At 42.5% G+C, this 27720-nt stretch overlaps 1 protein-coding gene and 1 long non-coding RNA gene across 3 annotated transcripts; both read right to left on the bottom strand.

Annotated features, from left to right (window-relative positions):
• Window positions 1-676: 676 nt before the first annotated feature.
• ARPC2 (actin related protein 2/3 complex subunit 2) lies at window positions 677-27621 on the bottom strand. 2 transcript variants are annotated; one of them, XM_083430980.1, is made up of 10 exons: window positions 27357-27621; window positions 16838-16872; window positions 15824-15936; window positions 11264-11309; window positions 10450-10636; window positions 9376-9469; window positions 7097-7223; window positions 5007-5107; window positions 4706-4806; window positions 677-1131 (listed from the first exon to the last, which is right to left on the bottom strand). In XM_083430980.1, the coding sequence occupies exons 1-10, from the start codon at window positions 27428-27430 to the stop codon at window positions 1107-1109; spliced, it is 903 nt and encodes a 300-aa protein (XP_083287106.1). In that variant the 5' UTR covers window positions 27431-27621; the 3' UTR covers window positions 677-1106. The 2 variants fall into 2 exon arrangements, with proteins under 2 accessions (XP_083287106.1, XP_083287107.1); XM_083430981.1 differs by lacking the exon at window positions 27357-27621 and adding an exon at window positions 17482-21889 and having other exon boundaries at window positions 16838-17185.
• On the bottom strand, window positions 9544-10443 carry LOC310673252. The gene is made up of 2 exons (XR_014508944.1): window positions 9952-10443; window positions 9544-9904 (listed from the first exon to the last, which is right to left on the bottom strand). It is a non-coding gene; the product is annotated as an uncharacterized lncRNA (long non-coding RNA).
• Window positions 27622-27720: the final 99 nt, after the last annotated feature.

Below are 27720 nucleotides of genomic sequence, written 5' to 3'. Positions count from 1 at the left end.
GTGAACAAGTGCTGCTGTCCCTCATCTACCAGGCTAGAGCCCCATATGGCAGCAATGGAGAACAGGCAAGTGCACATTTACTAATTCCTGAAAAGCTGAAAGCAGAAGGGATTGTATACTTCTTTTCAGAGGACTGTTGCTTCCCCACCATATCAGAAGTACCAGCAGTGAGGGTCTATGCCATCAGAACTGTCAAACACTATGGTAGACTTTCTCATTGACTACTTAAACCTTGGCAACACAGGCTTGCTACATGACCTACTAGAGTCCTCAAATCACATTTCGCACACATCACCTCTCATGAGAATACAGCCCTAGCGGTGTATCAGCAGAGTTCTCCATTAGGAGTATTGACAGACCTGTATTTGCTAAAAGAATGGGGAGTGAAATTAGCAGACTTGACCCTTCCCATGCCCAGAAATTATCCTGATCCTAGGAAGAGGAGAAATTAAAATTCAAAAGAAAACATTGCTGCTCTTAATCTGCCAGGGTCATTTCCCCCTTCCTTTCAAACTATAAAATTTTCTTTTCATGTGAGTCTGTCACACATTAGCCAGAAGCTGCTGAAAAGTCTGGGCATCTTATTTATAGCCTTTCCCATATGCCTTTTCTGAATTTGTACAAGAATAAATTAATAATGCACATCTAAAAATGAATACTCACAAACCATGATTGGTAAGATAGAAAGATCTCCTTTATTAATGAACCCCAACAATATTTCTTCAGATACAGGAGTTGTGAACTCAAAATACTCAGAAGAAAAACAAGTTAATATTGCATTATTCTCATAAGAAATACTGCAACTCATTACCGGTAAACATATTGCAAAGCAAAACAGCTTGAAAAGGGGGAGGGGGGAAACGAAAGAAAGAAAGAAAAGTTGATCAAAATGGAATTAAGGTTTGTTTTTCTGTTTGAACTATTAAGTCCTTGCAAGCACAGCTCGATTCCGCAGATCAATTCCCAAACTTGTGTAGAAAACATAACCCGATTGGATTTATTTCCTTAAGAGCCCAGAGAGGTGCAATGTTAAAAAGCTACGATTATCAGGTAGCAAGTGCTCCAGCCTTCTGCCACAGTTGTCTGACTTCACCTCGCCTCAGGCGTTAACGGGATGAAAAGGTCTTCCCCCTGGCAGGAAATCAGAGGGCAAAGATCAGGTTGACTCCAGTACATTGTCACTACATCATTACACTCCTTCCTGACTTCATAGCATAGATACCTACTACTTTTCCCATACAAGTGACCCAGGTGTCTCATTGCTCCGTGTCCTGCACCACTAATGACAACAATTCTAATCCCAAGCTTCAGAATGAAGAATGCAAGACTGATTTTGTGGATGAATTCACCACAACTGAGTTTTTCCTGCTTGCAGATTCCTTGCTGCACCACATTATCCAGAAAAAAATCCAGCGCTTGCCAAACTCTATAAACTCACAGATCAAGGGAAAGGGGGCTACAAAGAATGCACTGAAAGGATCTCCTCCTACTACTACACAGAATTGGTCTTGGATTCAGAAGCTGATACCACACATGCTGTTTCATTGTTTGTCCGTTTAACATCCACCAAAGCAGCAACTGGGAAACTATCAGGTTCTTGCTTCTGCGCAGTCACACAATAATCATACACCTTTAGCACACAACCAACTATACCTCTAAACACACACAAAGACTGTCTTCTCTCTCCTTTCAAGCGCCTCACTCAGTGGGCCGCATTAGGGATGAACATTGGGGCCTTTTCACTCCTCAGCTGACCTATGCAGAGCAACAGAGCTGCAGGGGTGGGGAGCTAGATTGGGAAACCTGGAGGTCTGGACTAGGGTCAAGGCCCAGAGGATCCCTATCCCTGCTGCAGAGTATGGAGTGAACTCAGAAAAAGTCAAAGAGCAGTCCTGGAAATCAGGGATTACACTCCATGCCCTACCCGCGGCTGTTTAAGTTGAATATTAAAATTTGTTGATTTGTGAAGAAAGCCTCTCAGGACTTTTGTCAGATGCTAACAGGGCTACGGAAGTGAAATAGCCGGGTGAGTGGAAAGAAGAAACAGTCCCAAAGAAAGAAGATTGACAACAAAAATTGCTAGAGTATGACGAAATGGTGAAACTTACCAGAAGATTAAGAAATCAAGAAGAGAGACAATTTAATAAAGACTATTTGAAAAATTATTGTAAACAGCTTAAATCATTAGCAGGATTGAAACAACAACGTGCAGTGAAAATAAACTAAATAGAATATAATGGATGAAGAGTAAAATAGATCTGAACTGGAAATGCAGTGGCAAAAGATATAAAATATGTAACCGCGGGGGTGGGGTGTTAATATTCAGTGCTTTAAATTGGGTGTGTAAATTTATTGCTGTCATAATATTTATAAAGTGAGAAATATATATATATTTAAATGAAATAGTCAGGTGCTATATCATGCAGTAAGATAGATGAAGCACAGAAAGTAAAGAAAGGAGATGTTGAACAGCTGCAAGCACCAGTTTGTTCCTAAGGGGTCACAACCTCCCATCAGAAAGCAGCTATCCCTGCTCCTTTAAAGATAAATAAATTTTCATACAAAAGCCAAAGGCTGTGCAACACAGAACCAGAGCTACTAAGGAGGAAATCAGATACCTCTTTAAAGAGATGTTATGTGCTCTGATTCCGGGTACGGCATGAGTCATCCTTTAACATTCTTAATCACAGCTGTGCATTATTCTAGCCTTTGGGGTTGACCGCAGGAGCCTGTTTGGTTTAATCCACCCCCCCCCCAGGAGGCCTAAATTCAAGCTTATTATCTTAATTTTACCAGCTCTGCCCAACCCCCACACTATGGTGCCTCAGCACAGTAAGAAAATCAGACTGAAAACTGGCTGTAAGATTAGCAATTTGCCCCAGGTCAGAGAAGAAACATCCTGCAAGGTTAGCAGCAGCATCCTGCTATATGGCCCATCACAGTCATTCAATCTTCTCACAAACTTGCTTGCCTCCCTTGCCTCACAAGCTGAAAAAAGTGCTGAGCTAACCTGTCAGCTTCGTCACTAGTCCTATCCATAATCTCCCATTTCATCTACAACTACACCGCTGGCCCCCCTGGATGTCATTGCTTGGTAAAAGGAATCACCAATAAAAGACTTGGCAAAGAGGGTCTTAGAAAAGTAGAATATAAGCACCAACAAGGAATGAATTTGTAATCTGATCCCTGAAGTGCCAGGGGCATCCACATCAATTAATACGTTTTCCCCTCCAAATAGTTCAGGTATGCTATGCTAGAAGGGCTCTTAAGAGCAATATATATATACCCTCCACAACCAGTGTGACCAGCAAGTTTATTCCCATCTTATCTTGCTTGCTTATCTCACCCCACCCTGTCAATAAAATAGCAGTATACAGTGGATTAGTTTCCATTCTCTTGTCCAGGGAAAGGAAAGCACCCCACTCATTAAATACCAGTGATCATCTGACTTGCCCGATGCAGCTCTTTAGTCCTGTAGAGTACAAAACTCATCTCAGGTTTATACTAGAAAAGTACCGTATTTTTTGCTCTATAAGACTCACTTTTTCCCTCCTAAAAAGTAAGGGGAAATGTGTGTGTGTGTCTTATGGAGCGAATGCAGGCTGCGCAGCTATCACAGAAGCCAGAACAGCAAGAGGGATTGCTGCTTTCACTGCACAGCGATCCCTCTTGCTGTTCTGGCTTCTGAGATTCAGAATATTTTTTTTCTTGTTTTCCTCCTCCAAAAACTAGGTGCATCTTGTGGTCTGGTGCGTCTTATAGAGCGAAAAATGCGGTAACTACCCTGAACTGAAAGCCCTTCAAAGTGTTGAAAGTTAAAAAAATAAAAATCACTGCCTCCATAGAATCAGCACTGCAAAGCTGAATTGCTGATTTCAGTTCCTCATGTTAACCACACAGTTCTTCATGCCTGGTTACAGCAAACCAAGGAGAGAGAATATTAAGAACAAAAACAAATTACAGATGCAGCTTCTAACCTACACTTCTATTTTTGAGCCCAAGGATGCAGTAGCTAACCTTCCGACAGAACCAATCAGTGGCAGCTGGGATCTATCTCTTGCTAATGTACTTGCCAAAGTGGTTGTATTCCAAGCAAGTGATGATAATGAGTTTGCTTCTAACATTCCTCATCCTTCTCATTCAGCATTAGCCACTAATTCCCCTTAGCATCATGGCCACTTTTTTCTCCACTACATACCCCCGAGTTTTGAAACTATTTTTTTTAAATTTGCCTCCATCCCATTCCTGTCTGCTGCATGGTGTGAATTAGGGCAATGCCTTGCCTTTCGCATGGAACTGCCCACAAGGATTTGCAGAAAACTTTATCAGATAATATGGCTGGATTAATTAATCTTTATTGTCAGGCCTCAACTTTTGAGACATTGATTATATCTGATCACATCTCTGCTTAATAGGCCAAAATATGATGAGCTTCCTGCACTTCCACACAGCCCCTTTGCATGATGGGTGAAAAAAAGTTCAAGAAGCTGCAGTTAAAGACTTGCTATTACTCAAAGCAGGAAACTACAGTGACTTATAAACAAGCCAGGATATTACACCAAGTACTATCAAATCTATCTGTGTATTGCCATTATTTAAACAGCAATACAAGGTAGTCCTTTGTTCCTCCTTAGGTGTGAGCTATAGCAACAATAAAACAAGAGAGACACAAGCAGAAGGAAGAAACTGTTCCTCTGATACTCACGTGATTGTTTTCATTTCCTTCTTTTCTGCATCTGGCCGGGCACGATTCAGCACTTTGAGGAAATCTGATGTTTTTGCTCTCATGCGCGTGTGAATGTAAGCCTGCACATAGGTCAAAATACAAAAGGCAGCTAAGCAGATCTGTCTTAGTACTTTGAATTTCAAATTTCATCTAAGCACTCTAAAGGATCTACATGCCAGAATGGAGCAGATGAAAGTCAGGAATCATTTTAGGCACACGAAAGAGAAGTTTTGCATAGCTCTTCAGAAAAAAATATTCTATAATAACACTCTTCCTGTACCTTGGAGCATTTGATGTGATAGTGCAGGTAGTCCCGGAATGTGTGAATCAAATTGATGGTGTTGTCCCTGGCAGCAGCACTGGTGTGGCGAGGGAACAGCACTGCAAAGGAGAAGGCAACAGAAAATAGTTACTCTTTACCAAGCACTAACAAAGCTATGAGGGAACTCACTAGTCTCGGGCCAGAGATACATTCAAAAGGCCAACAGCATGTACAGTTATGAATGTGCAGCATTTGCACGGAAGGGGGCTATAATGAAGTCCTTATCCATGCTGCACACCAGGATTAAGCTTGTCTTAATGGGATGCCTTTAGGGCATCGCCTTTGGAATCAATGTCTCTCCACAACTCCAACTCAGGAACTCAACCTAGTATTTGATCAGGCTTAGCTATGCCACTCAGTCCCACAAAATGCTGGCATCAGTGACAAATTTGCTCATCTGAATCTTTCCTAATGGTACTTCCCTGAGCGCTTCTTGTACAGCTTTTCAGTGATCACCACTTTATTCCTCCCAGGCAGCTAGATAAACCAAACAATGAGCTTTGCACCCTCACAGGCTCTGTAGTGTGTGAATAAAGAAGAGGCATTATGCAGCCTTTCACTATTTAGAGACAAAATATAGTTCTCACTGATCCAGAGCCAGAAAACGGTATTCACAAGGAACTATTTGCAGATATGATATTTAGTACTTACTTTATCTGTATCCAAATGTGTTGAAATGCCTCTCAATTAACAGACTCTACAGTTGCCTTATCTATTTCTAAAATTCATCACAAACAATTATTGGCAGTGTCTCCTCCTTAACACGATTTGCTAAAGTAAGAGAGCACCTGGGAGAAGGCAACTCCCAAGACTGAGTTTCTTATCCCCTTTGTCATAGAGAATAAATGTTCAGGAGATCACAAGATACATTAATATTCCAAAGCAAAGTCCTGCCAGTGACAAGTTTCTGAGACATCCAGAGGCTTCTGTGGGAAAAGTTTCCATTAACTGTTCCAAGGATGAAGACCACTGTCTTGTTGACAGTAGTGCAGAATATGAGAAGAGTCTGATGGATCAGGCCAATGGCCATCTGGTCCAACATCGTGTTCTCACACTGGCAAAACAGACGCCTGTGGGAAGCCTGCAAGCAGGACATGAGCACAGCAGCACTCCACCTACCTGCAATTCCCAACAACTGGTATTCAGAAGCATTACTGCCTCCAACCATGGTGCGCCAGATGTTATAAGCCAAAAGTGACAAGGAGCAGTCAAGTGGGCAGACCTCGTCTAACTGAAATACAACCATGGAGACTGGGGGCACGCGTGCTACTTTCCAGTGATTCTGTTTATAAAACTTGGTACTAGGAAACGAACTATTCCTCACCCAGTAAAACAGGACTAGACGGAGCTCTGGATTTGTCAACTGCACTACAGAATTAGGGATACCCAAGCTATTTCTTTGGCACTCCCCAAATCAAGCATGCTAGAGACTGTATGTCACCACCACAGCTCTAAATGAAAAGCCATTTCCAATGCTCCACTGGCTTCTGAGATATGCAAGCAAGGCTTTTACACTGTACAAGCTAAACTGGTTGTTAATCAGCCACTGGCTAAGTTCAAGGTGCTAGTACTGGTGTATAAGGCCCTATACAATTTGGGACCAGGATACCTATAAGATTGTCTCACCATTCATATACTCTACAGAGCACTGCACCATGCATGAGAGGGTGTCTGGCCGATATCATCTTATCAGTAGATCCCTTCCATGTGACTGGCCTATAGAGTGATGGTGTCAGCCCTTTATAACTCCCTCCCATTGCACATCAGACAGGTACTATCTTATTGTACTTGCAGCACTTATTGAAGACCTTTCTCTTTCAATGAGCCAAAGTAGAGATTTTTATCCCAACTGGTTATCTGTACTAGAGTTGGAATTATTTTTATATATGAAATTGTTTTATGGATGCCTTTATTGTGAAATTGCTTTGAGGTGCATCATAGGAAGCTATGCATAATTGAAATAACTCTTAAAAGAGATACAAAGTAGGATTGCAATGAGAAAATAGCTTTCAACTTGGCTGGTCACCTAGATGAGAGCACCCACTTACCAAAGGTAATGTATCCAATATTATCTCCTACAGCTGCATCTGTATCTTTTAGCTCCAAAGGAGGCTCCCTGTGGCTGAAGAGCACTTGGGGGGCTGTGTGGCTGGCACGACGACCCTCCTTAAACTCCTAGGACAAGACAAGATGAGAATGTTAATATGAATCAGATACTAAAAACAGCAGGCATCCCCTTTCTGAGCCTAGGTTAATTGTTCTCTATTCTGGGGAATGCAGATGCCCAGAACCAAATATTTATTAAGTCCCTCTCCCAAACTGGTATAACTTCTGAGCTTCTATCATATCTCAGCCTAGAATCAAAACTGCTTGGTAAGGTCACTTCAACAACTATCCTTCAAAATAGTATATGTGTGTTTTCATCACACTGGTATTAAGATTAATTTTAGTGTCAGAACCCCGAGGCACTTTAGGTTAGAAGCCTTAACATCCTTTGCTAGCAGCTTCATCAAGAATACAAAGACACAGGAGAATGGCAGTGCACATGACCTAAGACTAGGTCATGAGAGAGTAGCTGAGAGCTATCACCACAAAGGGTTACTCCTTCTCCTTACCAAGGTGCTTTACAACTGTATTATTCACTGCCAAGATCCAGCCATTTTATCAGCACACATAATTGCTTCAAGAAATGCTTGACTAAAGACAGGGTATTTGGAGCGGCTGAATCTGACTCGTCACAGCTAACATAAATGAAATATTAACAGTACACACTACCTTATCTGGGATGAATAAACTGGGTATCAACTAGGAGGTGAAGCACACACATTTGCACTGCTTCAAATGAAAAACATCTTGTTGCACCTGAATCTGGGTCCATTAAGTTTCAAGATATGCTACTGATACTTTGATACTATGTAGTCGAAAGAGGCACAGTGCTGAATGTATCCAAAATTAAGCCATGTTTTAAATCAAATGATGGCATGTGACGTACAAATCATCTCAATGAAAACTCCCATTACTTTCAGGAATAGGGCTTTTAACATATGCTTCAGAGAGCATAGTATATGTAGAATTAATATTTCTAATTTTAAAGCTCATTTTCTTAGCATTTCTTGCATTAACTATGATTACTTTTGTTGGACTCTTTACTTTCATTTTTAAGCCACTACACTTAGTTTTAAATGCAATTTGTAGTCTACATTTTCTTGACGTAATTTGTATGATGTTGTTCCTCTTTTTCTCTGCTGATTTCCTCTTCTACTTCAAAATTCTCACACTACAAAAACAGCTCCTATATATGGACTTTTCTCCTCTGCTTTCACCATGTTCTATTCTACTGTATTCCCTTGGAGCTACTGACACCAATATTTTAAGTCAGTGCTTAATTTCTAGAAGAGCGATACTGAGGTTCAGGTCTTTTAGAACCACTCCTTCATCTGGAATCCCTTCCTCCTATTTAGTAGTGTGTAGGGCACCTGGTAAAGAAGGACACTGCACCTGTGCAGGAGCAATTTCATCTATTTTTACTTCCTGTACTCTAAAATAGAAACCAACGATACGGAGGAAACAAATGCTGGGCCTGAGCCACAAACCCTTACAAAATGGAAGGCTTTTTTATTTTGTCAGTTATGTCTAATGTTCCTCTAAGCCCTGCCAGGGCCCCCTTTTACACTGAACACACTCACTTCCTTCTTCTATTACCAAGTGGCACCTCAGGACTCGCTTCTTTGGCTTTCCTTGTGTCCTTCCTATATCCCCCTTTTTGCACCTAGACTTTAGTATACTGTAAGCTGGTGCAGTAGGACCATTTTACCTTTTAATCATCATAGAATGCCTAGAGCAGGCATAGGCAAACTCGGCCCTCCAGATGTTTTGGGACTACAACTCCCATCATCCCTAGCTAACAGGACTGGTGGTCAGGGATGATGGGAAGTGTAGTCTCAAAACATCTGGAGGGCCGAGTTTGCCTATGCCTGGCCTAGAGCATTTAGGTGATTCATCATAGACTTGAAAGAGGTGGGTTCTGGAATTAGATTAGGTGATACAAAGTCACAGGTGGTAAGGTGATTGCAACAGCATCATTCCATACCCCCACTCTACATTCCTTTATACTGCAAACCTGTGGGCAGGATTCTTTGCACAACCCCTACTGAGTTTAGGAGCCCAGCATAATATCCTTACAAGCAGGTTCCTAAAGGCACCACCAATGTCAATCAATCTTACCAGGGTAAGGAACTCGCTTCAAAGTTAGAAGCACAATGGCACTCCTGGCATAAATGTGCAAGTCATACGCCACTAGAACTTGACAGAACTTGAACTGGCATACCTGCATAAACACCTTTCCAATCACTACGTCGTCATCATCTTTAAATACCGTGCTGAAAACCACTGTGACACGGTCCTTCTTTGATTCAACATACCTAGGAAGGAGGTGAAAAGAAGGAGACTCCTTAGGCATTCCAGATCTTCAATGTGAAAAACCCACAGGGATTAAAAAAAACACCCTACAAGGGTGAATGACTTTCACTATTCAGCAGTTCATATTATTCAGCTATCAGGAGTTCCTTGTGGAGCTTATTTTAAAAACAGTGACCAAAGTACAGTGCCGCCTTCTCCCTGCTCTCTCCTGCCACCTACCCAAATGCAGGGAACAAAGAAGACCTTTAAGGCATAAAATGCGCAACATCTTTCCCTGTACCAAAGGGACTGTGCATGTGACACAACCACAAGGTGGAGGGCGTTTTAAGTTGCCTCCCGCAGCAGAGATCTCCGCATGGTAAGTCACTGGCCAGGTTGCCAATAGTGACTGCCCCTGCCCCACATGTCAGCACAGAATGCTGGCCCAGAACATTTTGCTGCCTTAAATGCAGCCAAAATGATGCCCCTCCCCACAGGCCACTACTTTCTTGCTGTACCATGCAGAAAGCAATTATCACCGCAATCTATCCTCTCAATGCCCTGCTCCCCTTTATGGTAATGGCTGAAGGTCCCTTTATCCTATTGCATTACCAGCTCAGCCTTAACAGCACAGAGAACAGTGAACTGCATAGAACTGGGGTGGGGGGAACACAACCAAGTAGGCAAGTGCTTAATTCAGCAATGTCTTTTATCTCTGAGGAATATGGCACATCCTTTTGTCTGACCCCTCCAATGTATATGGGGTACTTGTATATATTTACTTGAGCTGTGAATTTGCAAATTAAGAGCTTCAGCCCAACTGAGGGTCAGCAGCTACACCTCAGAACATGCGGTCATGTTTTGCTACTGACCACTCTAAAGGAGCTTTCGGTTGACAAAGTGCAATGTGCAACTGAATACAGAATCCTTTGAACATCTCTAAACCTCACAGTTTGGCAACCAATTTCAAAATGCGGGAGACGGAAGGCCAGATATTTCTTACATAGTTTCGTCATCTCGGTAATGGATGACTGCTCTCCTCTCTCCATCCTTTCCTTCCTCCTGGAACTTGAAATATTTCTCAAAGACTGAGGCAAAGCAGTTGCGCTTCAGCATGCCCGCTTGGTGCACAATGGAGTCTTTGGCAGCAGGAAGGTTCTCCAGGTCATACAGCAAAGAGACATTGTAACCTAGAACAGGCAAATGACATTGTGATCACAACTTTCCCCTCCTGGTCAGACTTGAATGGATCACTTTCTGGAGAAAGCAATGTACTGCTGAATCATACATTCAATAATTATTTCAACCCAACTTGCCAAGGGAAGGACATTCAAAATTAGTGTTTGATACGTTTAATTTAATGTGTCTCCCCCCACCCCACTCCCACCAAAGGAAAACATTTCTCTGCCTTCTTTCAGAGTTGGGAAAGTAGATCCAACCCCTGTGTTTTGTAACAAATGAGTGGGAAGCAGTACTGTCACAGGTAACCATGGTTTTCCACTGCTTCTGAATGCCTGTCAGTCTTTTTACACAGGACAAAGAATCCCTAACTAGAGGAGCGGGGGCTTGCTTGGGGGTGGATCCAGAATCATAGCTTGCGCTGCTAAGAAATAAAGCCCTGATGTTCTCAGCCTTCCATGTGAAACACTGAAACGAGAAGGCGGTGCTTTTTAAAAATAGCACTGTGACAAGGAGATCACAACGGAGAGCTGGCTTGAAAAGGTGGAAAGCAATTCCTTTTCTGAAAAGCAGGGAGTAATTACACTGGAGCAGCAAACTGAACAAGTTATCAGGGCACATATTATGCAGAGGCTTACCAGACTCTGGAGTTACCAAGTAGTTTCCATACACTCTCTTCAACAACTAGGAAATAGACAGAGAAAAGTGTTGTGAGCTTTGACGTGTCTTCCTATGTGCTCTCTTCAGCACCTCCCTGTCTTTCACTCACCCTATGCTTTTTAAAGCCCTAACCCTTGTTCCAGTCACTCTTGATGTTCCAAGCAGTTATCCAGAAGCCCTAAACCACCTCACGCTCTAACAGGCAAAAGTCTTATACAACAAAGGAAAATATACTGACGTCCAACGGCATAGCTCACCAGCATCAAGCCTTCTCAGCTGGGATACTTATTTCAGTACTACTCAGTTCAGGGTAGAACAGATGAACCCAGTGTGCTTGAAATAGTAACTTGATTTTTAGAAATATTTCTTTAAAAGTAGCTGACTAATGCAGAAAGGCATAGGGGGAAGCAGGTTATTGAGCACTTTATACAAGTGGATCTGCAATACTGAATCATTGCAATACTACCTGAATGGTTTCTGCAACAATAACTGCCCTGTTCCGACAACAAACTCCAAGGAGCAGATTAATGTAAAATGGCCTCTTAAAACTATTCACTATTTAGTATTTCTCACCTTCTAAGTTCTGGGAACATTAAAGTAAATTCTTTTTTCTTGGTTGACAGATTCTAGATTTAATGTTATTCTATGTTAATCCCAAAGAATTCTATGGTGTTCCAGCCACATATTCAGAGGCCAATTATGTTTTTCCTGTTGAGCTATAAATTTCATACATATAATAAGCTTGCTGCTGGTGACATGATGCTTTAATTTGGGAAGAAAGAGTAAAGCCACAAGAGATCTTGCCAGAGTTTATGGATTCAATCCATGTCTGGAGTCATATAGTAAGAGAGAGGCTGGAGTGCTCAAGACAACTGAATCACATATAGAAGCTTCCAGAAAGTCATAAAAGAAGGCAGCACTTTGATTACAGGCCAGATTTTGTTGGAACATATACTATATGCAGAGGAGCTTTGACATCTTGTATTGTCCCAAATCCAATTATTGACAGTGATTTGTTGCCAGCCAAGTGTAGAGAAGAGCATTTTTTTCCAACCCACATGCCATCACACATACAAGTAGTACCTATATGCATGTATTGCACTCTGAATGGAATTTCTATATTTTCAAAACACACACCTCTTGCCTTTGAGGAGCAGCTTTACAACCCAGTTACTTCAAGGGTGACAGCAGCTGTGTACTTAAGTGATCTGGCAAAAAGACACACTTGAAACTGCACTGAGAAGATCCAGATAGCTTAAAACTAACAGGGTTGGGAACAGAATTGCACAAGGACCCCCAGCACAGCTTGCGAAGGTGGGGCTTAGTGCAAGAGCTTTAGAGGAATGCTTCCATCATAGTGATACTCACAGAAATTTCAAATCTGTAGCACAAATTGGACCCCCCCCCCATTCACGACCTCATGAGGAAATATTTCCCACTCTACTAGCAGTGTGAAATGAGGTTTCACAGGCAGGTTTTTTGAAAGCCATAAAGCTAATTCTGTTATTAGCTGCTTACCAAAGAAATGGGCAAGCTCTTGGCATACAAAGTGTGTCATACCAGCCACCTTTAGAGCTCATGCATTTCCCCAATACCTGGTGGTCTTGGTTGACTCAGCTACAAAACTTACATTTTTTTTCTGAAACAAGGGTGAGAAGCTTGAAAAAAGCAATAGGTATCTCTAGAGGGAGGGACGCGGGTGGCGCTGTGGTTTAAACCACAGAGCTTAGGACTCGCCGATCAGAAGGTCGGCGGTTCGAATCCCTGCGATGGGGTGAGCTCCCGTTGCTCAGTCCCTGCTCCTGCCAACCTAGCAGTTCAAAAGCACATCAAAGTGCAAGTAGATAAACAGGTACCACTCCGGCGGGAAGGTAAACAGCGATTCCGTGCACTGCTCTGGTTCACCAGAAGCGGCTTAGTCATGCTGACCACATGACCCAGAAGCTGTACGCCGGCTCCCTCAGCCAATAAAGCGAGATGAGCGCCGCAACCCCAGAGTCGGTCACGACTGACCTAATGGTCAGGGGTACCTTTACCTTTATCTCTAGAGGGAGAAACTGAACTGGGCTTTGAGTGAACTGGGCAGCACACTGTTTATTTGGATCAGTTCCTTAACTCACTCCATCTGTCCTCAGAAAGACTGAACCAGATACCACACATTCAAACAAATATGGTAAAACCTAAGACTCTTACTGGGTTGAGAGTTTTCCATGGAAAGTAGCAAGACAACAGGTGCTACAAAACTGAACTTGAACACTTTTTAAATAATTTGCCTGCCTCCTCTGCCCCTTTAGAGGTGCTATGCCAACATGCTCCATCAAAGATTTACACAGTCCATTGTTAAAAACCTATGGCAATCCTTTAGTAAACTGTTCATTGCCAAGACTGTTTTCCTCCTGTATAAGGCTAGCCTTATACATTGTGTGTTCTGGGCAGACCTCCACTTCCTTTCACCCCACAGCAGAATTTCCCTTTCCTCCATTCCTCTGCTCCTAGTTGCATCCTGCCTTAGAAAGTAATTCTGCTGGGCCAGAGAAATGGATGGGTCAAGCATCGCAGCTGCAATAAAGACACAGTACATTTTTCCAGGTCAGTTCAACCAAATGCTCTCAATAAAACCAGACTGGGGCAACTTCCTTGTGCTCTTGTCAACTGTTAAGTGGCAGCAGCAGGAGGGAGACAAAAGAAAGATGCAAAGTTGCTCTGGAGGCAGGGCAGAAGCAATATCCCAGTGCCCCAGGATATCAGCAGCAGCATTGGAGTTCTTCAGGCCAAAGCTGCTCCATACTCCTATTCATTTGGTACAGCTGGGGTTTCTCTCTACCTTTTATTTTTCACACTTAGAAAATTAGAGACTGAACAAGACATGACATGCAAGTGTGTATTAAAAAAACAACAACCGATGGCCACTTTGTTTATGTAAAAACAGCATTGAACAGCCACTGAATGGACACAGACCACTTCCTTTTTATTTTCTGCTCCAAATCAAGCCCTCTTTAAGAAACACCTTAGGCATCCTGAATGGTTCCAGACACACTTGCAAGGCTAAGCATGTATATGTACACAAATATACATGAATAGGAGAAGAGATTTGGAAGAACAAACAGGCAGGGAAAGAGTTAAATCACCACCCTTGACTCACACACTTTTCTGCTCAGAAACAAATCCTCCCAAAACTGCTTTTCCATGAACAAAGAAGCCATCAGGGCTTTAAAAACATGCAGTTTCCAGGCTTTCATTTTTAATTTTTTTTAGCCCATGGCTCTTCTCAGATGCCAATGTACATGATTCAAGCAATTTTATGAACTATTTCCTTAGTTTTCTACATATGCCCCACACCAATTGTAGCATCTGCTCTTGCTAATGCAGAATGAACCCCCGTTCAGTTATGCAACATCTGAAAACCATTTCAGGAACTGAGTCACACTTTCTGCTGAGAGATGCAACCACAAGGAACAGAGAGGACTGTTATTTCTACCATAAATGGCAGCAAGAGACCTGCTGCTCAACATGAACCAAATTTGCCACTTCACACATAAGGGACTTAAGTAGAGAGAGCCCTTGCAGCTTGCAGATAGATTCAATTATTTATTTTTATTCACAAAATATATATACCACTTGATTGTAAGAACCCTCAAAGTGGGTTTAAAAAAATTCAAGCAGATCTAGAAAGATCCTGCTTTGAAAGCGTTGCTACAGTAGAACCACCACTTGCAGCTTCCACAGCGATTCTCCCTTACAAACTCCCCAGGTATCAATGGTACAGTGCAAACCTTTTAATGACAGTGCCCTAGCCAGCAGTAGGGAGACTGGAGTTAGTTCTACTATCTCTACAAGTATTGGCATCGTGTGTTTCTCCATTCCACAGGTATCAGTTTAAGTTTAAAATGGATTTAAGTCAGACACAGCTAAGCCAAGGAGAAGTTCACCAAGAAATGATGAAATACCTGGATGCCAATCATCAAATGAGAGTTATAATGAGCAAAATGCCAAATTTTAAACTATATGGACGTCCTTTCATATGGACAGTAGTTTATAATGAAGTCCCACTATCCACAAAAACACCATTATTATAACACAGTGAAGTCAGCATTCAACATCGCCTACTAGTCAATCTCCCAAAGTTTGACAGAAAAGGAAACATTTTAATTAATGATGTGGGGCTGAGTCCAAGTACTCCTCCCTTGTAAGAGAGTTCCTCAGCCACTTGTGATCACTGAGAATGTGCTGCCTCAAGTAGGATTTTTTATCACTATAACTGGGGTGGGAGTTTTGAAAATCTTAGCAGGTCAGGAAGAGAAAATGTAGGACCAGGAAGTGTTCTGAGACACACCAAACTCCAACAATTTTGGGCTATGCAAGACAGCATTTTGAATTGTGATCATAACAATAGTGTTCAGTAGTTCCACCATGAACAGTGAATTGGCAATGCCTATTTATAGTAATTCAATTAAAGAAAACCAAATGCTTCTAAAGAGTTAATTAAGGCAGGTATAGAGGCCATCAATAGAATGTAAGGATAAAGGCTTCATTCTCACCTCATCAGCACCATGTTCCTGGAGCTCTTTGTAGAACTTTAGAGAAATACTGACCATAACCTTTGTTTTATCACCATTAGGGTTGGAAATATGGTAAAGAACTCCATCAAAGTCTAGGAAGGAAGCGTTTGAGAGATGAGTGCTTGAGTATTTTGGAAGGATGTTTTCTAAAATAATGTACACCACAGTATAAAGGTTTTGAATTACTAGTAAAAAAGACTTTTACATGAACAGGAAAAGCAGCCTGACAAAGCAGAATCCATCACGTTATGACTGTATTGTGATTAGATTCTCTCAGATGACACCTGGGCCTATTAGAATCAAGTTGCATTTTCAAAACCACACTCAGGTGCCCAGCCAAGTTAACAGTGGACGTTTATAACTGGTTGCTCCTGTGAGTCACTACCCTTAGGCAGAAACTCTTAATATTCAGTGCAAACCTGTATCCCCATTCTTCCCCACTGGTAAAGCAACAGTTATCAGTGGTTCTGGGCCAATAGGTGCCCAGGCCATATCACTATCTGAGTTGAGTGATGATGGCCATTTTATCAAGAATGAAAAAGATTAAGAACCCAGGGCTTGCAAACTTGAGATACAACTCTTTTCACTGGAGTACCAGATGTTGTGAAATATTAATGGAATGGTATTCTTAGTTTACAAATCTCATCCTTAAAAGCACACTCAGTCTAGATTGAGAAGGCTATGAAAGCCACCTGATGGATCTATCACCATCATAATCCTCATTAGTTATTAGATATATATACCACCCTTCATCAAAAGGTCTTAGGGTAGCTCACTAGATAACATACCAACTCCAACAGGATGAACACAGAACAGCTCCTCATTAGATTACATTAATATACCAAGAAAAGAGCTTTATTTGTGCATGCACAATCCCATCAGCTGAAGGGACACAGGGCTCACTGATGAGGACAAACTCTGCAACACAATGTGGGGATTTGTGTTTTTACTCCCAATTCTTTATCCCAAGAAGTTTAATACATTGGCACTTACCTGCAAATGTTACTTCTACAGCCTCAGGCTTGTTTCTGCAAAAAAAACCACACACAGAGAAAAAGCAATCAAAATAAGCTGAAGCCCTTGCAAAAGTTCACAGGATCTGGGGTACACTTAATCACAAAGGGCTGAATGCCAGCTTTTGATCCATATACTTTCTAGCATATCTGCAGCCATTATCTATATTTGCAGCACATTAGCCTTGCCATTGGCATACAGAGATTCCCAATAGCCTCTGATACCCAAGTGACCAGGATTAGAAATATAACCGTGACCCATATATTCTTAAACAGTCCTACAAACTTTGGTCTACCCTTTGCGTGCTATAGCTTAATAGATATATTTCTGTTACTTTGTGAGGCTACAGAACAGGCGGCACAAGCAACTGTAAAAGGGTCTTAATGGAAAGTAAACTTGATTTGTACCATATTCCATACTGCGTTAAACTACCTGGCTCCATTAGCAGAAGTAATAACAATTTTATTATTTATACCCCGCCCATCTGGCTGGGTTTCCTCAGCCACTCATGCAAAGACTCCTGTTAGCACAATGGAGCTTAGCCCCCCACCCCGATATCCGCTCTGGAGGATCAGGAGAGCCCCCAGAACAATGTGGGGGAAGGGGAAACCCCACATCAGCACTTCTGCTTGCAATGACAGAAAAAGCTCCTTCCAGTGGTATCACTGATGAAACTAAGAATTCCTCTCATTATTGCAACTCATTTCTGAGTGACTGACCTTGACTTCGGGATGCAATAAATCTGTTCACCACATCTGTTGTTGGGCCTGAGCTTTAACAAGTTCCAAGCAAACTAGCTGGATTGTAGTTTTTATGCAAAAGTATGACCAAACTTGTGGTCAAGGAAGCCTCTTCCATGTTGACTTTTCTCGCCAGTGGAGGGACTATTGAAACTAGGTTTTGTCCATATTGTGTTAAGTTCTGTCTAGTGCTCAGTTAGAACCATAGACAACCAGCAGGAAATTGCTGTAGCAAAAGACAAACATGGTTTCTGAACTACATATTTTGTTTTGGTATTGTGGTATGTATGAGTTAAAATGGTACCCAGAATTTTAACATCAAGCATCTTCCTTCTCACTAGCTTAAGTCAAAAATAGCCGTGAAATTTCTTAAGCTATGTCTATATATGGCACTACATTATAAACTATCAATACCAAACCCTTTCTGTTTTGACAACCTCCTCTTCATCCATGCTAATAGAATCATGTACGGTTTCAATGCATTTAAGAAGCTCAAGACAGTTCTTAGAATTCTATAATGAGACTTTAGAAAGCTCAAGACCAGCCTTTGCCCACCAGATGTTGTAGAATATATCTTCCATCATCCCTGACCATTGGCCAGTTGTAGTCTAAAACATCTGGAGGGCACCAGGTTGGGAAGACTGCTCTAGACAGTTATCACAGTGGAAATACGGTGCACAAACTAAGGGGAATAAATGGAAGTATGGCTTCCTATATATGAAATTATTTCCAGTTACCTACAGACTACTGTTAAATTTTGCTTACCATCTGGAGTTTAAGACTATAGGTCTACTACACCAGGAATTAGATCCCCATTTTAGCCTTCAATCTTGAGTGAGGAGCCATTTCCACATGCTCTCAAATTAATCTATGTTCATTGGTTATCAACACAGACCAGAAGATAAATTCCATTTTCAAGCACTAGTCATTACCACGCAGCTAAGTGTGACTGGCAGTCTGGGATTGAGGTAGCAAGACATTTTATTAGCTAGAAGCAGAAGGCAGCAAAAGAGGCAGGCTCCCCACCCACACATTTGCTAGTTCTCAAGCAGGAATAAAAAGCAACCATCGTTTCTTATGCACTCACCAAATTCATTTCCACTGCAGAGCTTATGTGAACATAAAATGCACCCATGCAGATGGTTAAAACAGCAAAACTGGTCACCTCCAAGCATTCCAGAACTCTTTCCTGAATATAGTTACGGTAAGTCACATTTTGTGAGCACAAACATGAAGGCAAATTAGTTTACCCAAAGATACATAGTGCCCACACAATTTTAAACTTCTCGGCTGACAAACTGAGAATCCAACCACCATTCTCAATCCACCAGCTCAGTTTTCACTCTATAGTATACGATTGCTGTATACTATATAACAGAAGGGTGGTTCAAAAACGGGATTTGCCACTCATACCATTCTTTGGCTCTCATTTCAAGTACTTCCTTAGTGAGAATGAATGGAAATGGGGCTTATCCTCTTGAATCTTACATTCACCTCTGACTACATCTCTTCCTTTGCAGCTTCTCAATAATAAAGGAGAAAGACACTCAAGGAGAGCAAGGAGGGAACAAATTCAGCCTGATGGCCATCAGTTACCAACTTGCTAACTGGCAGTTGATTGCTAAGTCCAAATCCCTGTGTCCAGCCCAAACTGACTACTGTGACTTACAGAACTAACTACTATGTCGGTGCTTCTTAAACATTCTTCACTCAGCCACAACATGCTTCAATTTCAGTGCGGATATTTAAGATATTTTCCACTTATTTTGCTAGATGTTTAAAATTCCAGTCAAAGCCATTTTGGCATTTCCTTCGTAGGGCTTTTTGCTAGCCTATGAAAATATATGCCATTCTTGAAGCACACAACATACAAAGGGATTTTATGTTATCCTGCTAGCAATATACACCCACTCATGTCTACCAAGACACACACAGCGTCTACCAAGAGAAGGTGATGTTGGTACCCTGAAAGATGTTGGCAACTTAAACACAGCTGCATATAATGGCTTCTTTCTCACCAAAGAATACACTTTGGCTAGGAGCAGCTGGAGCAATAAAGTACTTCCTTGCTACCAAAAAGTTGTTCCTGTGGCATCTGAGATTTCATCAGCCATTGCCCACATATTCAAATTCATCTTTGTAGTCAGAATGGTTAAATCCAGAGTACTGTTCTCTGCACCCAAATACAATTAAATACTTGTGTGGTGCAACTGCAAAGCAGAAGACCAATAAACTTTTTATGTAAAATAACATTCTGAATAACTGATTGTATCTTTAATGAACTATTGTCCAGATAAAACCTTCAAAAATCAGTGATGTCACTTATTTCTCACCACTGCATGCAGTGAATATTTTGTTCCTGTTTATATGTTGCATAGTCAGTAAGGCTGCAATCCAAACTCCCAATCCATCACATTTGGAGGGGGGGGGGTGTTGGATGGGCCAAGATCTTGCTTTGGGGTGGGATATAAGCATAACATATAAATAAGCTCTGCCAGCCTCCAATTGCAGAGTGATGCTAGTGTGTGTGAACAAAAGTTTAAAGCTTCAAGGCAAGGGACTGATAACATTAACCCATCATACGGAGCCATCCTTCAGCATGTTCTACCAGCACCACAAATACAAGATCCACATTGTTCAATTGGGCATAAAGTAAAGGTAAAGGGACTTCTGACCGTTAGGTCCAGTCACGAACGACTCTGGGGTTGCCGCGCTCATGACTAAGCTTCTGGTGAACCAGAGCAGCGCACAGAAACACTATTTAACTTCCCGCCGGAGTGGTACCTATTTATCTACTTGCACTCTGATGTACCTTCTATGTGTAGCTTTACTTCACTGGTGATGTATGAATCCATTTGCTCCTCCTGATGGCTCTCTTCCCAATCAAAATGACTTATTAGTAGTCAGACTTATGTCCAAACTTTCCAACAAAGCACTGCTTTCTGCTATTCTGATTAAAGTGAGTCTCTCTCTCTTTTTCTTTGTGAGCTTCCTACAGTGCAAGCCACCTGAAACATGAGGACACAGGGAGCTTTTCTTTTAGCTGCATCTGCCCTAAAGAGCAAACAAAAAAGGCTCACAAACCAAAAATACCACCCAGCAGTCAGTTCCCTTCCTGTAACAGACTCTAAATGCAAGACAGGCCTGTTTTTGACAGACTCATCTGAACTTGGGAGGCTAAAAAAAACACAGTAGTGGTTTCAGCCAGAGGCATCTGTCTGTTTCCCCCATTAACATTAATGGGCACTGAGTTCAGGCCATTCAAATCCTCTCTGAATCTGATTCCAAGGACATCTACCCTAATGCAAAAGATGATGAGAAATGCTTTTGGCTGGCCTAATTTCTTCCTGCACTCCTCTGTCTCCCTCCAACTAATGATAGCTGTTTGCCATTCTTAAATTAAGTTGCTATACTTTCGAACTCCTGATCAGACTTTTGTACCCAAAGCTACTGGTAGGAGAGAATGGCAGCTAGAATGGATCTAAGCCAACACTTGCTTAAAACCAACGTCAAATCCCCATCTGACAGCATTTCCCCTATTTTCACTCGGACACAAGCCAAATGCCTCAGACTAACAGTAAATTAATGAAATGAGAAAAGAGATAATTATGTACAGTATCTTGTGCAGAACTTGCTTCTCATCTGCTACATTAGACAGAAGTGGGGGCCAAGGCACACAGGAAGGCATACAGGGGAAAGGCAGCCTAATTAGGAGCTCATTCGGTTCACAATTAATGTCTGGTCTGAGTAATAAAGGAAATTGAGGATTTCAGGCCAATTTAATCTCCCATTTCTGTAGGACAAACAAAAAGCCAATTAAAAGCTTACACCCTGCACAGGGGATCAGTTCATATCCCACCAAGTCTATACAGATTTGGGGAAGTGCAGGACAGGATGTTCTAATAAATATAGATTATGGTAGAATCTGGTAAGAGCACTGTGCCAAAAATAAACATTAGAACAGGAAATTGCAACATTTAAGATAACTAGTTAAAGTGTCCCAGTCCCATGTTCAAGCATTCACAGGCACAAACTTTAAATCCCTCATATGCTTAAGTGATATGAGGGTATGTGGAACTGTCAGGCTCATATGCTGCACAATTACTTGGAAGTCCCAACGAAAGCAGTGGAATTTCCTTTCAAGTACAAATCTTTGCATTCAGAATGAGTTAAAGCTTATGCAGATATGCATCATCAGATACAAGGAAAGCACCAAATGGTATGTCAGTCTGGCATGGTGCTAGGCCAGCTGTCCAAAGCACTGTGTTTTACAGTGGAAGGACAGTAGACAATTTCCCTTAAACAGATACAGTCAACTCACAACTTACATGCATTTAACTTGTGTGATCCCAGTTTTACATACTTGGTGCTGACAAATTGATATCACACAAATTAAAATGCATGCAAGGCACATGCAATTCAACGCATCTCTGACTTGCTTATTGGGCTCTGGGAAGCTCTTGAGCAGGCTTTCTCAACCTCAACCCTCCAGATGTTTTTGGCCTACAACTCCCATGGTCCCTAGCTAGCAGGACCAGTGATCAAGGATGATGGGAACTGTAGTCTCAAAACATCTGGAGGGCCAAGGCTGAGGAAGCCTGCTCTTGAGAGATCTCACCCAGCCCTGTGACTTCTTGTAAAAGCTTTGAGAACCTGTGCAAGAGCCAGCCTGGCAAGCATGGTGGAAAGTTTAAAGGTGGGGATGCTTGTGTGGGGCCAGTTTTGGGGTTGCTTTGACTGTATAGATTTTGACTTTACATGCAATCCCCAGAATGTAACCCTCACACCACCCTTATAAACATAATAAAACATCAAGCATTAAAAACTTCCCGTTATAGGGCTGCCTTCAGGTGTCTTCTAAAAGTTGTGTAGCTCTTTATCTGCTTGACATCCGAAGGGAGGGCATTCCACAGGGAGGGCACCACTCCCAAGAAGGCCCTCTGGTTCCCTGTAACTTCACTTCTCTCAGTGAGGGAACCAGCAGAAGTCTCTCAGAGATGGACCTTAGTGTCTGGGCTGGAGATGCTCCTTCAGGTATACTGAACAGAGGCGATTTAGGGCTTTAAAGGTCAGCACCAACACTTTGAATTGTCAGAATTCAACCTCAATCTGTTACCCACCACCCATCCTCCAGCCACTCACACAAGTTGCAATATGACTTTAGTTTTTTTGAAGTCCAGCCCTTCCATCACTTTACCTTCCATTTTCAGATAGTCTGTCTCTGTACAATGGTTCTACCCTGTGTCTGTTTATTCTTTATGGAGTAATCTCAGTATTTCACATAAGAGACATAAGAGAAGCAGGATAAAATTAAACAGTACATGTAACTTCAGCATCACCTGACTTGAAGAAGATACCAAGGGCTGCTGAAAATACTGAATTATCCAACGCACATAAAATGAATGAGAAGGAAGTAATGTGTAACCCTACTGCAGAAGCACTCCTATTTCTAGCTTTCTGCTGTGTTGAGACTCCATTACAGCCAAAGAGAGGGAGCCGCTAGATAGTATTAAGAAACTAAAGCTTGAAAAATCTACATAAAGATATATTAGAAAGATTTTCTATGACAGTCTTGCAGATTAATCAATTAAGTCTGTCTACTGCCAATATGTAGTAACCTCTGATCAGTTGCTGCCAGGTGGAGTTGAAGAACTAGCTACTTCTTGATGCAAAATTTTGTTCCAAGTTGGCTACAGTCACTGAAAACCTAGACCCAAATAAAGAATCATTCTGCATGGCTTACCAAACCATCTAAAACAGAACATTTGAAAAAGTATGTTGAAACAGTTTCCAGATTGCCAGGAAACATCAAGAGCTACAAATGTAAAATTAATGTTATTTAATTCCATGTGTAACTTTGTGTCCATCAAAATCTGGGAATGCATGACAAATGTCATATATAGAAACACTAAAAACTAAAGCCGGAGCCAGAGCAGTTAAAACAGGCTACTAAGTGTGACTTAGCACAGCATAAGCTGTGTGGGCATAATGTTCACAGATCAACAGTGATAGCTGGGAATGCATAGCATTCTGGGCTGTTCCCAAGAAATATGCGTGCTTTTTATAAAAAAAAAACAAAAAACAAAAAACCACAGATAACTTGACGTTCCAGAACACCCGTGGGCAAAGCCGAGCAAGCGTTTTCACAAATATGCAGACAATGAAAGAAAAGCTGGTGCCAAAGCCAGGCCCTTCCTAGAAATATATTCTGCTTTATTCCATAGAATACTACATACACTGATGGATCCCTGCTCTCATTTTACTGATCTGACTGCACTACCTTAATTTATCCAAAATTATCCCAAACAGCATTTTCTGTTCCATCAAATAAAATGAAGTAGCAATAGGACCAGTTCAAACAAAAACAGAAATATTCAAACTAAAACACAAATGATAGAACTATGAGACAATAACATGCATGGTAGCGCATCCATTAGTTAGCACCACTTCCAAGGCATTTAAGCACCCATTACTTCTCTATTTACTCTTATCATTCTGCAACTGAGGGATGTGTCTGAAACATTCAAGGAGATAGAAACCAGTACCATATACTGGATTCAAACTAAACACACATTAATTAAGGGCCTGTTTTCAAAGCTCTAAACTGTGGGGCTTAGGACTATTTCTCAGATGTATAAATGCAGGAAGAAAAAGTTCTCTATACACCCATTCCGTAAATGAAGAATGACTCAGCTTGAAACAAACAATTTAGTACTCATTTCAGATCTCTGTCTTGGTTTTGAGCTTGTCGGGACATGGAAGCCTTCAGCTTAAAAAATGCAGAACCTACAACTTCCTCTCTGCTAATATACCTAAAATACTAATCATACTGCCGTTCTAGAGAAGCCATTTTGTTATATTTCCTGACACAAAGAATTCAACAGGAGATTAGTGCAAGGGCCACATAGACTGCAATCCTAACGTAACGCTGCAGCAGCGCAGTTTGAAGGAATGCTCCAGTCAGTGCTGCATCCATAGCTCCAGTGTCCACACAAGTAGGGTTTTTTTTTTGGGGGGGGGGTAGGTCCGTAGGACAAAATATCCTAGGCTGCTACAGTGTAAAGGCCCAGGTCATGCCTGTTGCATCATAGCAGCAGGATCCACACAGGATGCAACAGATCCTGTGCCAGTCTACCCCAAAACTCAGCATCGGGGATGCCACTAGCAATAGCTCCTGCTTGTCATCCTGTCTGAAAAGCTGGGTGAAGGGGCATCTCTGCTCCATCCAAACTCCCTCCGAAACAGCAGATTGGGGGACTGGATTTCTTTCTCCCATGTTCATGTTTGTGTGTGTGTGTTAAAAATGCAGCACATGTTTGCAAATGTGCATGCTACTAGGTATGGTGCAGTGAATAAATTTATGCAAAGGTTTGGAGATACCTGAAATAAAATCGCTACTCAGCCATGAAGCTCACTGGGTACCCCAGGCCAGTAGGCCTAACCTACCTCACATAGTTAATAGAGGAGCTACCCTGAGCTACTTGGGAGTTGGGACAGGATAAAAAGATACTTAAGTGCACTTACCAAATAATTGTAACTGTACACTAAACAGGAAGCTGCAGCAAACCTTGTGCCAAACCAAGGCTTGCTTCTGCATAATTCATGCATGAAGAGGCCTAAGATAGCACATCCTGCCCAAAGAGTTGAGACACAAGTGCTGCAATCATAGAATCGTAGAGTTGGAAGGGACCATGAGGTTCAGTCCAACCCCCTAAAATGAAGGTCTCTTTTGCTCAATACAGGGCTCAAACCCACAACCATGGGTTTAAGAGTCTCATTCTCTACCACCTGGGCTATCTGCATGTTAATTCATACATATGCATGAATGCAGCATCAATGCTAAGATTCTACATATTTAGAAATGGGAAGCATTCAACAATAAGATACTCTGTGCACGGGATGTTGTATTATGTGAGGGTGATGAACTTATGAACATCCAGAATCAGCAAGTATGGCTAGTGTTATTGCGTGCAAACATAAAGCTGGTTAGTGATGTCTATTGCTTCCCAGGAGTCTTCACACAGTCCTCACATTGTAGTGTGCAAACAACGACTGCTGAAGTTAAGAGGTTGAACCTGGCCAAATACTACACATTCAACTACATGTATTACATTAGTGAAGTGACATAAACACTCTTAAAACCTCTGACAGGAAATGCTCCTTAATATACTGTTATAGCCTTGAGAAAGCAGGCAGATCTGTACAACATATTGTGTGATCAAATATCTATCTTTTTTCTCCAGGAACAGCCCTCCCAAAGTTGTCCTCAAAAAGTGTGTGATGCTTCTGTCAGGCACTGCTACTACCAGAAGCCAGCATACCATGAGCCAAAGTACTACTTTTTGAAAAAAACAAGCACTACAAATTGTATAAAGCTACATTGCATTTAGAGTTATTATACAAAGCATGAGCAGAAGATGGTCTGCTGGACACTGACATGCAATGTACCTGGTATCTTCAATTTTCTGGGATCCTTACAAAGAACGCTAAAGTAGGTGGGTGGGTGAGGCAGTTTTGTTATTAAGGATCACGTAACACAAATTAGTTATACCCTGACAGTTATCTTGGAACTAAATTATAAGCATGAAACATTTGTTTCCAGTATTAAGTACCTTAAATGAATTCCTGTAGCAATATAGGAATGCAGAAAGCTGCCTTATACCAAGTAAGACTGTTGGTTCATCTAGGTCAGTACTGTTTGCACTGACTGGCAGCAACTGTTCAGGATTTCAGGCAGGAGTCTTTGCTAGCCCTTCCTGTAGATACTGGGGACTGAACTAGGGGCCTTCTGCATGAAAGAAACAGATGCTCTACCACTGAGCAGTGGCTCTATGAAACAATCCACCTAAGGGATAGGCAAAAGCTGAATGCCCCCACACCCTTCAACAACAGGGATACGTTCGCCAACACTGTGCCCATGACACATACACAGCAGAAAATTATTTTCAAACAATTCTGCATACTCCTAGTTTGAAAAACTCTCAAAAATGGATTTCACAATCTCCTTTTAACTTTACTTGAACCATTACGGAACACTTGGCTTCTCAGTCGCTTTACAACCGTTTCGCACATACCTGAAACGTACACTTGTATGTGCAAACCCAGAGACACACCCTAAGTTAAAACAAGGCTGAGCAAGTGAGATCCCAGAGAAAAGGGCACTTCCTGGTGAGAATGGGGAAGCAGCAGCGTGTGGTGTGATCGGCCTATACCGCCTGCTCTGCAGCAAACCTGCATTCAAAGGCCGCCACCGACTGAACCCACCCAGCCACCCAACCCTTTGGAGTCCCCCCCTTTAGGAACAAGTCTCCTTTCCGCTGCCTAACGTTATGCGATGCCGATACAGCGACGGAGAGCTACAAGGCATTTTGACAGACTAGGAGGAGCGGGAGGGGAGGGAAAATCGATACGAAACGGTTCAGTTTCATGAGTCAGTTTTATTTCTGGGTGGAAAGAAGGGAGCTCAGCGAGGAAGTTGGATGTCCTTCTCCCGCACCTAGTCACACAGGGTGGGGAAGAACAACTCCACCCCGGCGGACAGTCAAATAAAGTGGGGGGCCAGTGTGTGTGAAGGGCTGGGTGCGTGTGGAAGTAGGCCCCGAATCCCCGCCCTGCCTTTAAGGAGCCTTGCCGCCACCCTCCTGCTCCGGCAGCCCGTGTGGTGGGGGGGCGGTTGTCGGGGAGCCCCGCTTTGCCCCCCCCCATCCCCTCCGCCGCCGCCGCCTCGCCTGCCACTCCCTCTCCCCTCTCTCTCTCACCCGGCGGCCGCGCCCTCGAACTTGAGCGCGAGCGTCTCCTCAATGATGCGGTTGTTGACCTCCAGCAGGATCATGGCGACGGCTGCGGGCGGGACGAGGTGAGGAGGGGTACGGAAGCCGGGCGGGGAAGGAGGAGGCGGGGGGGGAGAGGGGAAGGGAAAGAAAAAAAACCACCTAGCTGAGAAGCGCGCCGCACCGGGGACCCGCCCGACTCCAGCCGCTTCCGCCACAGGGGCCCCACCCACCTTCGCCGAGCCGGCACCGTGCGTCACTTCCGGGCGTGGGAAGGGCCGGGCTGTGAACGGGTGGGGGGGGGGCGAGGAAGACGAACAGGAGGAAGGAAAGTGCGCATGCGCCTTTTCAA

This window comes from Podarcis tiliguerta (genome assembly GCF_965153285.1).
Source record: "Podarcis tiliguerta genome assembly, chromosome: 1".
Classification (NCBI taxonomy): domain Eukaryota; kingdom Metazoa; phylum Chordata; class Lepidosauria; order Squamata; family Lacertidae; genus Podarcis; species Podarcis tiliguerta.
This window is presented reverse-complemented; position numbering and strand designations above follow the sequence as displayed.